This window comes from Quercus suber, unplaced genomic scaffold, assembly GCF_002906115.3.
Source record: "Quercus suber isolate HL8 unplaced genomic scaffold, Cork oak 2.0 scaffold_20, whole genome shotgun sequence".
NCBI classification, from domain to species: Eukaryota; Viridiplantae; Streptophyta; class Magnoliopsida; order Fagales; family Fagaceae; genus Quercus; species Quercus suber.
Window position 1 is genome coordinate 1324270 of NW_027069485.1, and position 13654 is coordinate 1337923.

The 13654-nt window shown below is 34.9% G+C and overlaps 1 protein-coding gene and 1 pseudogene across 1 annotated transcript; both read left to right on the top strand.

Moving 5' to 3' along the window:
* The first annotated feature begins 5784 nt into the window (after nt 1–5784).
* On the top strand, nt 5785–7813 carry LOC111999773 (probable receptor-like protein kinase At5g20050; annotated as a pseudogene).
* A 2674-nt stretch (nt 7814–10487) lies between these two features.
* LOC111999772 (G-type lectin S-receptor-like serine/threonine-protein kinase SD2-5) lies at nt 10488–13093 on the top strand. The gene is given in 4 exon segments (XM_065763062.1): nt 10488–10511; nt 10717–11845; nt 11848–12093; nt 12096–13093. Coding segments are annotated over 4 exon segments (2397 nt in total).
* The last annotated feature ends 561 nt before the right edge of the window (nt 13094–13654 follow it).

The following is a 13654-nucleotide window of genomic DNA, read 5'->3' on the forward strand; positions in this document are numbered from 1 at the left end:
ACAACACTTCCTCACGTGTTTATGCTCAAATTATGTCACTCACACTCATGTTTCACTTTTAAATTGGCTTTTTCCCGATATTAGTCTCATGCTCTCTTGCCTTTTTTCACTCGTAGCTTCCCATTTTCAGTTCTACTTAAACTAGTAAACTTAATCAAGAAATTCAACTTGTAGTATTTAAACTAATACCAATAGCAAGAAAAAATATGATAGAAACACTAAATCAAAGGAAGAGGACAAAAGAAAATAATATTTTGGTCTGAGAGAATTGAAACTACAAACATTTTTTTTTTTTTTTTTTGTTTTCTATTTCTTTTCTGAAGTCTCTTCTTTTTTTCTTTTTCTTTTTCACTTCTTTTTTTTTTCTTTTCTGGGAGCTTGGTGCACGATTTTAACCTAGTGCATGTCACAAAATAAGAACGAGAAATAAAGAACACAAAAGGAACAAGACAGGATGATAACTGGAAACAAAAGACAAAGGGAAAGAAAACTGATTTTAGAACCTGTACTATGATACCAAATGATGCGAACCTTAATCGACACGCTTTGAGACCCAACAAAAATATTGGAATAATTGCCCAAGAAAACTAAAATTCAGATTTTTGATAGAACCCTGACCCAACGTTTATAAGCGAAACGCGAACCAAAGGTATAAGTAATAGACCTTGACCCAATGATTATAATGAATCACAAACCAAAGGTATAAAGTTTGAACGCTACAAGGAAGAATCTCTGATAAGTTCACAGTTCTTGAAGAACCAAAAGAAGAGCAAAGCCTCACATTTTCTTATTTTTATTCAATAATCTTTCTATTACAATGAGTGCATGCTATTTATATGACATGACTGGAAATAGAAAATATAAAAAACATACTAAATAATAAAACCCTAAATAAAAGTTGATTTGGTCTGAAATTAGCAGATCCAAAATAGGAAAAATAGCTAAAAACGTTCTAAATAATAAAAGCCTAAAATTAAGGTAGATCTGGTCCAAAACTAGAAGCTCCAGACTAGGAAAAATATTTATTAACTGATATGGAGTTGAAAAATCAACTAGTCATTAATCCACGCCATAAATAACACCCAATTAAGCCAGATTAGCCCTCAATAGCTTGGATTAAATTTATTACGTCTTTATCTTCCTTTGGGCCAAGCTTGGAATGTTCTCCGTTAGAATCAGCCCAAATCTCTTGAATCAGTGCATTAAGTGCTTCTTTGATCTTCTTGGATCTTGCTTTAGTAATAGGCCCAACTGGAACATGCAATGGATCCTTGAATGCTTGTTGATTCTCATCAAGCTCCACGGACAAGCTTGATATCCACAAAGAGACAAAATAACAAACAAGACAAACCCCAATACAAAACTCTCTTTTGTGTAGAAGGGACATACATCTTCTATTGTTGAAGATAAGGAGGAAAAACGCACTTCTCTACACAACAGAGAGACCAAAGAAAATAACCTTAATAGATTTTTACATTTCACCAAATTTAGTTAATCGGAGGTTTTCAACAGATCAAAAATAATAACCATAAAACATTATGTTTGTTGTTATTGTTGTAGTTATCTTTTTTTTTTTTTTTTTTTTTTTCCTTCAAAAACATAACAAAAAAAATTTAATATATATATATATATATATATATATATACACATACATATATAAAGTTAAAAAAAATGATATTAATTATTAAAAAATAAAAACATAAAATTGCTTATCAAATTTGAGTGGCAGCCGGCCCAAAAGTCAAGTATATTTGAAGTTGTTTAGCAAAAAAAAAAAAAAAAAAGTATATTTGAAGATTGAACTCATTAGAGTTCACGTGGGTTGTCAGAACCCACACAAAACAATTAAATAAGAGCCACACAAACAACTAAAAGTCACACAAATCAATTAAACAATAGCCACACACACACACAACTAAAACAAAAGGCACAGAGAGGTTTGGTCAAAACTGAAGAAGATGAAGAAGAAGAAGGTGAAGAAGAAAACAGAGAAGCGGCTGGATAAAACAGAAGGAGGAAGGCTGGGGAATGGCTGACAACATGAGAAAACAACCGGTGAGGACGGCATCGTGAGCTTTCTGTTTCTAATTTTTTCCATTTTCTTCAAACTTTTAGTACCTCCCGGTTTCCATTTTTCGGCCGAAATGTCTGATATTCGGCGGTACGTCCGGTATAGTCCAGTAAGTACCGGTATTTTAAGCGGTACGAAACATGGGTATTTATGTACCGGTTCACCTACCAATACAATAAATTCCGGCCATACTGGCCGGTACGGTACGGAATTGACTCCACTGAAAAAGACACCAGTAGTAATCATGGGCCTAGGAGTTAGAATTGCATGAAATTTGGCAGGCTGAAGCGAAATAGCCTTCTAAGCAATAGTCGTCACTTTGTCACAAGGTATCCTTAAAAATGGCGAATTCCTTCTTTTAGGCCTTGAAAACTGTGATTTTTCTGTTTATAGTAATTTTGATTTCCTTAATAAATTTTTGCTCAAAAGTCGAAATAAGGTCCCGCTTATTTTGAGACGACCATTAAGGTCAGTAGTTTATGATTTTGCATTTAACTCAATTTTTCCATTTTTGGTAAATTTTGGTATTTTGTCACCTAATCGTGTAATTAGTGCGAATTAGGGTTTCAGACATTTTTCTTAGTATTTATATGTTTTGTAGCCGTCAGAGACAAATTAGAATATTATCAATAATCACAAACTTTTGTCAAATTTTTTTCTTTGGTGGATTCCAATTTATCTCCTTGTGGATTCAGGGAAAACCTAGTGGATTCAATGTTTACCGTCAGAAGCTAATAGTTTAGTTTCTATTCCATCAACAGAGTATCGTGTGTGCTTTCTTCAGGCTTCCACAACATCACTTTCTCATTTTCAGAAGGACAGTAATGGGAAAAGCTAGGCTCTTTCATTTTCACGAGTTCAACTCCATGTGGTGCAGAGCTGACGTAGAACAGACAACATAGGCTCCCCAGTGCAGCGAGAGTGCTTGAAATCATGGTGCAAACTAAGAGGTTCTAATAGAAATCATTGAAGCAACTATGTTAGAATTGCACATAATTTGGAGAGCTGAAGAGAAAGGTCTTTTGATCAAAATTTGTCGCTACTATGTACGGCAGATGTGTCATAACGTCAACCAAGTTGACGTGCAATTGTATTGGAAAAAAAAAAACAATCTAGAAAGCATTATATTATATATGTAACTAAAAAAATTATATACTTTCTTCATATATATAGCAATATCAGGTCAGCACTCAAGAAATAATTTCGAAGTAACTTCGCATGAAGAATGGAGGAGGTCTTCTCAGTTTATCTCATAATGACCAAATGAAACAATCAAAAAAAAAATTGTCGATAGTATTTTGAATTTTAGACAATTTGACAAAAGAAGGTGACAAGCTCAATGATTGAGATCATCCCTCTAGATAAATTTGACTAATTTCAGGTTGTTTCCTAGAAATTGGATAAATATCCTTATCACAAGAAAAATAGCATGGCTTGTTTATCAAGGGTTTTCAGTAAGTTTGTGGCTGAGACTTTATATTAGAATCTCATCCCCTACCTTTTTTGTGTGTGTGTTTGTTTCTCACCAAAAAAAATTAAGAGTAATGCTATGAACACATAAAAATGCACAACTTTATATCACAACTCGCCACGTGACGAGTTATGAGTGGTGGAAGTGTGTCCCCATATGGCCCACCGTCACAAATCTACCAATCACAACTCATCACGATTCACATGGCGAGTTGTAGTACAAAGTTATGCATTTTTATGTGTCCATAGCATTACTCAAAAAATAAAAAAGTGGCATTTTACTACTGACAAATAAATCCTATGTAAAAAAGAAATAAAGTCATTCATTGGTACTTGAATTTTGAATAAAACCCATGTACTGCAAATGATCTGTCCCTGAATCAAGCTTCCATGAGGCCAAGGGAAGAAATTTTGATGTCATTGATAGCTACCACCCATGCTCTATGGGAAGAAAATTTCACAAGGCCTAAAAACAAAAATGTTTATATATATATATATAGATGTTATAAATATATATATATATATATATATATATTTCACAAGGCCTTAAAACAAAAATGTTTTATGTATATATACTTCAGTTGTTTACAACAAGTATGGAGGAGGATTTGAATCTTAATTATCTTCCTATAGAGGCCTAGCACAATATACTATATAAGAAACTCACCTTACAAAACAAGAGTATAAATGTCATTGAAATATGGATGTTACCCCCATATTATCACCAATCTATCAAGAAAATGGAAAATTCCTGAATAAACAATCGTATTTTAAACCCCACATCTCCTCCCTCATTGTCTACTTTTTCTTTTTTTTGATAAGTATAATTTTATTGATATGAGACTACGTACTTCATGAAAATAGATACGAAATAGTCTAAGGAATAACACTCTCTACCTCTCCTCCCCCATTATCTACATTTATGTTTCTGTTTTAAACTTCCAAATAGGTATTTTATGTTGCTGGTAGCATAAACAGTAACACTATGTTTGTTTTTTTTTTTTTTTTTTGAGGAAAAAGTAATACTCTGTTGAGTGTTGACTATTGCAGCAGCATTGAATACTAATAGGGTGGAAATGAATAAATGTTACTTCTTAAAACTGGAAATATCTTCGGTGTTATAATATAGGAATTTGTATCAGTATTGCAATTTGCAGCCTTCAATCCAGTCAAGTAACAACTAGTAGACATGATGATACAGTGTTGTGTAACCTGAAAAAATTTCTCAACAATATATGCGGGATAAGATCCCTTCTATTAAATCCTCAAATTTCCTCAAATTAAAAAAAATAAATAAATAAAGCCATAAAACACATGTGGTAATTAAAAATCCAATACTAAACCTAATCCAAGTCAAGGCCCAAGCCCAATTATACTTGGAATGAAAGTAAAATATTTTACTTGTATTACATGTCTAGTAACCATAATTAAGTGAATGGTTAGTCTAGGAATAGTTTCCTATTAATACCCTAAATTGGGTTCATTTAATACATAATTTAGTATCGTAAAAGTGTAGTCATCAAAGACTTTCCTTCATGAATTAAGTTGTTAAGAGCTCTCTCTCTCTCTCTCTCTCTCTCTCTCTCTCTCTCTCTCTCTCTCTCTCTCTCTCTCTCTCATAGCTTTGACTATTAGGTGTTTGTAAGCAACCCTATCTTCCTTGGCATTCCCTGGTGCCCTTTCTTGTATATGTGCCTCATGTTACATCCCTAGTTGTTACTCTTTAAAACATAGTTTGTCATATTATTTTTCATGTTAATTCATTCTTTTATTCCTAAGTCTTAATTCTTTTTTGGAAAATGCTAATAGATGCCTTTAGGGCATTGGTTAATAATCCATTTAAAGAAAATTTTATGGGAAAAGAAAAAAAAAACAATTAATGTTTTAACAGCTTTTTTCATTTCCTATAAAAGTGATATCAAAATTTTACTAAAATGGATTGTTAACTAGTATAAGGGCACCGATTAGCATGACACTTCTCTTGTTATTTAACAACTAAGCTAAATTATATACTCGCGGATGAAAATGACAAGCAAGTTGGCAGTCTTTTGATCACCCAACCGACTCACTAGTTTGTTGGCAAACTTTGGGCGAGGGCAGAAACTCAATAGTGAAGGATGATTATTTGCACTCTCTGTCACTGATATTATCCTTCGATTCTAATCCTTCAATAACCTATTACTCAGGTTCTTCTATTTCTTTCAGTTCTGACATTAACACGTCAGTTTCTTTAGAAGTTAATAATGGAGGGTTACATTTCTCTCCATTTTTTATATCCGTATGTATATGAAGACCATTCATTGCAGTATGTCAGATTAGGGGCTGATGGACATTTGAGAGGGTATGCGTGGCAAAAACAGAGTTCAAAATGGAAGGAAGTTGATTCTCTCAAAGAATATATTGATTACTGCGATTACCGAATGGCGTGTGGCAATTATGGTATTTGTAGAAATGCCCAGTAGTTGTCCTGTTCCTGAATCAAAAAATAGGACAAACTATTTCAAGCGAACCAATGACAGTCTGCCTGACCGTGGGTGCTCCCTAGTTACTCCCTTGTCTTGTGATGCTACCCAAAATCAATTTGTTTTAGAGGTCCAGAACGTAAGTTATTTTAGTTTTAGAAAAGTGCTCTGAAATACATATTTAGAAGGTTGTAAGCAGGCATGCTTTATAAATTGTTCATGTCAAGTTGCTTCTTTACAATACTACAGTCGGAGTTCCTTAACAGGGGATTGTCATTTACTATTAGGAATTTTATCAAATAACATAATACACATTTTTATACAATTTTTTTATTCACACGTATTTTTACACATGTTTTTAAACAATAAAATATATATTTTTAAATATATGTACCAAACACCTCTAAGTTATTTTAGTTTTAGAAAAGTGCTCCGAAATACATATTTAGAAGGTTGTAAGCAGGCATGCTTAATAAATTGTTCATGTCAAGCTGCTTCTTTACCAATACTACAGTTGGAGTTCCTTAACAGGGGATTGTCATTTACTATCGAGAATTTTATCACTGAGGAGCGGTGACAGAAACAGTAGTGAATCTATTCTTGCCGCTTCCATATACATCAAAGTGCAGAATCTCCTAAGGGTAATTCCTTCCCAACGGGGAAAGAAAAGAAATCGGTTTGTAATAATATTGGGATCCAGCATTGCATCTTTGTTTGGTCTGTTTCTTTTAATTGGAATCTTAATTCTTTCGTTTAGGAAGAATAATGATTCCAACGAAGCTGAGGAGTATTATTTAGATCATGTACTAGGAATGCCCACAAGATATTCATTTGAGAATTTGCAAGCCATGACGAAAAATTTTAATAAGAAGCTTGGTGGAGGTGGGTTTGGCACAGTTTTTGAAGGGGCTCTCATTGATGGCACTAAAATTGTTGTGAAGCATCATAGTGGAATTAATCAAATCAAGAAATCATTTTTAGTTGAGGTCAAGACAATTGGTAGTATTCATCATTTCAACTTGGTAAAATTGATTGGGTTCTGTGCTCAAAGATCGCATAGACTTCTTGTTTATAAGTACATGTCTAATGGGTCTTTGGATAAATGGATTTTCCATAAAACCCATGAGTTTAATTTGGATTGGCCTAGGAAGAAGAAGATCATTCTTGACATAGCAAAGGGACTCACCTATCTCCATGAAGATTGCAATAAAAAGATTGCCCATTTTGATGTAAAACCTGAAAATATTCTCCTAGATGAGAATTTTAATGCAAAAGTTGCTGATTTTGGTTTGCTAAATTGATTGATCGTGACCAGAGCTAAGTTGTAACAATCATGAGAGGAACTTCTGGCTATTTAGCGCCAAAATGGTTGAGCTCAGTAATTACAGAGAAAGTAGATGTGTATAATTTTGGAGCAGTGTTGTTGGAAATGTTGAGTGGATGGAGATATTTTGATCGTTCTCAGCTTGAGGAAGCAATGCATTTACAGGGACTTTTCATGGTAAAGTTACTGAAGAAGCAGTTGTTGGACCTGGTTGATAAGTACCATGAAGATATGCAATTACATGGGTCAGAAGTTGTGGATATGATGAGGGTTGCTGCTTGGTGTTCGCAAAGTGATTATTCAAAGAGGCCTTCAATGTCAATGGTTGTTAAGGTCTTGGAGGGTGTTGGAGATGCTGAAGAAAACATTGATTATAACTTCTGCAATCCACCTATTCCAAACACAAGAGCAAGAGTCATGCATCCAAAAGTAAATGTTGGTGGTGCAACTACTTTATTGGATTCAATTTTATCAGAACCACGGTGACAATTGACAAGAACATTTATTTTTTTGCATGAAGAGTGAGAGGTAATCTCTGTTCTATAATAAGTTCCTTCCTGTAGTGATTGAATTTTCTAGTTTTCCAAATTGTTGTAGCAGCTTTGAACTCATGCCTGGCAATCGCCAATACTTCTCAATCTGTAACATATTTGTCACTAAATTTATTTGGTGTTACTTGATACAATACATTTGAAGGTTATATTTATCATTATTGAATAAATCTCTCATTTGCTATAATTTGTTTGTCTTTTAATTTTAAATTTAAAGAATCATTAGTTAAGTATATCTAACTTTCACAAGTTTTGTAGTTTTTCGTTATCAGTTTTTAACTTCACTAGGCTCAAATTCATCTGGTTTGGATGAGCTTAGGATGATAGAGATGTTCTTTTTGAGACTTGGTTTGGATGAGCCAAGAAAAATCTAGAATTAGTTTACATTTCATTGCTCATATAAGATTTACATTGTGGACTAAATAGATGAGTACAATTGTGTACAATTTACATAAACATTAGATGTTAATCAATAATCTTCCTTTCGTGAAATTTGCACTGTGTGGATAGAGGACCAGTCCTCTCTCAGACTACCCATACTCTGGGTAAAATTACAATTCAAAATCAAACCTTTTCATCAGGAGCCTGGAGGTCAAACTCAACACTAGTAAGTAGGCAATATGGTGTAGTCTTCACTCCACGTCAGAATTTGTATACAAGACTAATGAAGCAGACAGGATCATGTTTAATACCTCATTCCCCTGTAGTTTCCCTCCGGCACAAACGTGTGGACGGGTCTGTAGAGCCAGGAAGACCGTGTGAGGGGCATTAAATCTCATCGGATCTTCCCCTTTATTTCTTAAATAAACTGGTCAAACTTTAGACACATTGGAATCCTATATTATATGACTATGCAAGGTCAAGTACATATACATTATACATTCTTTACTTTCCCTTAGTTATATAGCTTCTTCCACTATCAACACGTGCTATTGGAAATCATGGAACCTTTAAAGTTTAACTGACTCTCTATTACGCAAGTTTGAATTGACACTAAACCTCATTCTTTACTTTTAATAAAATTTAAAAAATAAAAACTGTTACTATGGTATAAACTATAAACTATTAAGCGGTATCACACCTATCAACTAATAATCAATATCCGCATGGTCTAATTTGTTACTGACAGTATGTCCGGAGGTATGAGCATCGTCTTCAAATCAATGGGATGAAATTAACTATTATCCATGTTGATAGGAAAAAAAAATTAAATGAATAAATATTTCCTTGCTGGAAACTAAGTATATTCAAATTGAATCTATTAGGTATAATTATGTAGGGTGAAGGCTTAGGTCCAGTGCATTAGACCCGCTAAAATGGTGACACGTTTAAAAGTGGACACATGTTATTATTTAAATAGATCCAGTACAATTGGGCACTGGATCCAAACACTTACAATTTGGAATGTTCTTACTTCTTATACACAGATTTACCTATCTATTTTGCATTTAAACTCAACTAATTTGTTCAATATACAACATCTCTTTTCCATTCTTTTTTGTTTTTGTTTTTCCATATTCGGTAGAATAAAGGAACTCTTTTAACAGTAATCTGCGGAAGGAAGAACTTGATGGCCTTCATCTTAGCATAGTACAAAAGGCACTAATTAATCTTGCTAGAATATGAGCCTCTGTCACTGTGCTTGCATTAATACGAGACACCATGCTTAATCACCTACTAAATGTCAAACCAACATAGAGAGGAGCTGCACCTATTTAAAAAGCATTAGACACTTAAAAGGTGACATTAAATTTTTGCATATTTCATCTACATATTAAACAGTGCCTATGTAATTGTTCTTATGTATGTACAACATCGCTTCAGTAAATTTTCAAGTTTTTGTGGTATCTTTTAACAATTTACTTCCTTACACAGATTTCAGCTACTTGAGCTTTCTCTTGCTTCATCACGCAATCTTGCATATAAATTGAGGAAATCCCACAGCTTTTGTGAAGGAAAACGCATTAATATATACTTACTAGTCTCCGTTTGAGATGACTCACACGCATTATTTTGCTAATATAAAAATTGTCTGCATAAAACCTTGTCTTCAAAATTAGCCTCATCAAACTACCTTTAGTAAGACTGCTGATGAGCACTGACTTGTTCAAACTTCAAACTTGGGGGAAATGTTTGAGAATCAATCAAAGATACCTCTTTTATGGAACACTTCTGTAGAAGCCTAGAACTGGCAACCTCAACAGAAGTCTTTTAATCAATCAGAACATTTATATTTTATTATTACACTATTCTTAGGCACACAATATATGACTTTTTCTACAACATAATGTATACTTTTTCTTTTGGAACTTCCTAATAATGCATACAACCAGTTGCCTGTCTTCAAATTATGTCCAATAATATATATATATATATATATTATAAAGTATACAATAAGAGACCTTATGCATTTGGAAATACGACCAGTCTTCAAGTAATGGACCAGATAAACCTGCCTCAAGCCAAGCGGATAAACTAACTCAAGGCCAAACCATCGGGTCCCCTAGACTGTCTTGTACTTTATTTTATCTTAATGAAGTTCAATATTTAACCTGAATAACGTTAGAGACAAAAATTTTCATATTAATATTTTTTCTACAACCATTGTCATGATCTATGTTATGAAAAACAAGGTACAAAATGTTGTGCACCTGACTTATCTTTGTAGCATTATTTAATTCTAACTGACATTGGACAGTGGACTCTTGTGATATCTTTATATTGAGCTCATTTGCTCTCCTTCGGCATCATCTCGCATCATAGATAGCAATGGTTGTCAGCTTAATTCTTCACATCCTTTGACTTCTGCTTTCTTTTTTGCTTCTAATCAATGCCCAGATTGTTGAGATTCCAGTTGCCAATCTATCCACAACATGGATCAATAGTCCATTAGACAGCCTGAATAGTTCAAATTGGGGTGGTCTGAGGACCGTCCTTCTCAGGGGAAACTTTGGTCCCCGCTTTGTCTGTGGCTTCCTCTGCCAATTCCGGAATGGTACGTGCTTTTTTACTGTCTCTATATTCCAAACCCGCACAGGTGTCAACCCTCCTTTCATAGAATCCTTAGAAGCAGTGTGGACTGCGAACAGGAACACACCTGTCAAAATTAATGCGACACTGCAACTCTCTCAAGATGGAGACTTGATCCTAAGAGACGCTGATGGCACTTATGTTTGGTCTACAAATACAACCGGTATGTCTGTTTCAGGTTTAAACTTAACTGAGGAGGGAAACCTCGTGCTCTTTAGCAAAAACAATGCTGTGGTCTGGCAGTCTTTTGATCATCCAACAGATCCTTTACTTCCTGGGCAGAGGATGGTGTCTGGCCAGAAACTAATAGCAACTGAATCAGCATCGAATTTGACTGAGGGTTTGTTATCTCTTGCTTATAAAAATGAAGGTTTAGTTGCCTATGTTGATTCCAATCCCCCCCAAATCTATTATCAATCCCTGAGTATTGTAAACAGTGCTATATATATGAATGGAAGTTTTGCAGAGTTTAGTTTTGCTCCTGTATCTTCTGCTCAATTCATAAGGTTTGATTCTGATGGGCATTTGAGGGTTTATGAGTGGGGAGGGTCAAGTTGGAAACAGGTTTCTGATCTACTTCTTTATTTAGGAGCATGTGGCTATCCATTTGTTTGTGGAAATTATGGTATATGTTCAAATGGGCAGTGCAGTTGTCCTGGAGCAGATGATACAACAAATTTGTTCAGACAAGTCGATGGTAGGCAACCCAATCTTGGGTGTACAGCGATAACACCCATTTCTTGCAATTCTTCTGAGTCTCAGAGCTTTCTCGAGGTCAAGGACCTCTATTACTTTGCTTACAGATACAGCATTGACATTAACAATACAGATATGGAGACTTGCAAACAGGCCTGTTTGAAGAACTGTTCATGCAAACTCGCTATATTTCGATATAAATCGAATGCATCAAGCGGTGATTGCGTTTTATTGTCTGATGTGTTTCGATCATCAACAATGAACAAATGTATTATAACTTTAACACTTCTGCATTATTTAAAGTGCAGAACACTGCAAAGGATTCCTCAACCATTTCTCCCAAAAATAGAACAAATCAAGTTGCAATCATAGTGGGATCAACTCTAGGAGCTGTCTTTGGTGTCTCACTGACAGTCGGCATCTTCTTCTTTCTTCGATATACAAAGGATTACAAAGAAATTGAGGAAGATTATCTTGACCAATTACCGGGACACCTACTAGATTCTCTTATGAGGACTTGAAAAGTGCAACCGAGAATTTTAGCAGCAAGCTGGGGGAAGGAGGATTTGGTTCAGTCTTTCAAGGGACCCTACCAAGTGGCATAAAAGTAGCTGTGAAATGTCTTACTGGTTTTGGTCAAGAGAAGAAGTCATTTTTTGCAGAAGTTGAGTCGATAGGCAGCATTCATCATGTCCATATGGTCAGATTAATTGGATTCTGTGCTGAAACATCGCACAGGCTATTAGTTTATGAGTACATGTGCAATGGATCCTTAGATAAATGGATCTTCCACAAAGACCAAGAGCCTCCTCTTGATTGGCAAACCAGAAGGAACATTGTCCTCAATGTAGCCAAGGGACTAGCCTATCTTCATGAAGAATGCAGGCAGAAAATAATTCACTTAGATATCAAGCCCCAAAACATCCTTTTAGATGTAAATTTCAATGCAAAAGTTTCAGATTTTGGGCTGTCAAAGTTAATTGAGAGGGACCAAAGCCAAGTTGTAACAACTGTGCGAGGAACACCAGGCTATATGGCTCCTGAGTGGTTGAACTCAAGAATCACTGAAAAGGTAGATGTGTATAGCTTTGGCGTTGTGGTCATGGAAGTATGCTGTGGGCGGAAAAACATGGACTTGTCTCAGCCAGAGGAGGATATGCACTTACTAAGCCTTTTCAAGAGAAAAGCAGAGGAAGGACAACTTTTGGATATGGTTGATAAGTCTAGTGAGGATTTGCAGTTATATGGAGAAGAGGTAGTGACTATGTTAAGGGTCGCTGCCTGGTGTCTGCAAAGTCATTTTATTAGGAGGCCACCCATGTCAGTAGTTGTTAAGGTATTGGAAGGTGTAATGCATGTGGAAGATAACTTGGATTATAACTTTTCAAGTCCACCAGCATTGAGAGAAAATACAGCAGCTGTTCACAATGAGGGGGCTCTTGAGGCTGCAACTCCATTACTGCCAGAGGAATTATCAGGACCGAGATAAAGCAAAGGGGTTCTACAAGTAATTCATGAATGACTTATGTAATTCTGGATGTAATTGTGATTATGCCGGTACGCCTTTTTCTTTGTATGGGTTGATTTATTTTTCTTCATTTGTTATTTTCTTCCTTTTGTTTTTCAAACTACAAATTATCCTCGTATATGATCATTTCACCTTCATCATTTTCATCAACGGATGTGTTTTCTTTCTTCTTTCTATGGGAAAAATGTTCATACACCCCCTCAACTTTTGAGTATGCTATAGAGCTGTTTGATTAAGTGCCTGAGAGATATACAATTGTTTGATTAAATGTTTGAGAGGGGGAGAGATATGGCTACGCTTTTTATTGGCTATATGGTTTGGTGCAAAGATGATACTGGAGAAAGGATGTAATGGGGGTTGGGTGGGGTTGTTGCAGCTGCTTCTTTTTGCATTATATATTGATTCAAGTAATGTTTCTTAGGAAATGTAAAATATATTTTATTTCTATTTCAAGATAAATCTTATGAGATTTGATGAAAGGTGGATTGCCAAACTTGTACATTTTACTGAACTACTTTTGCA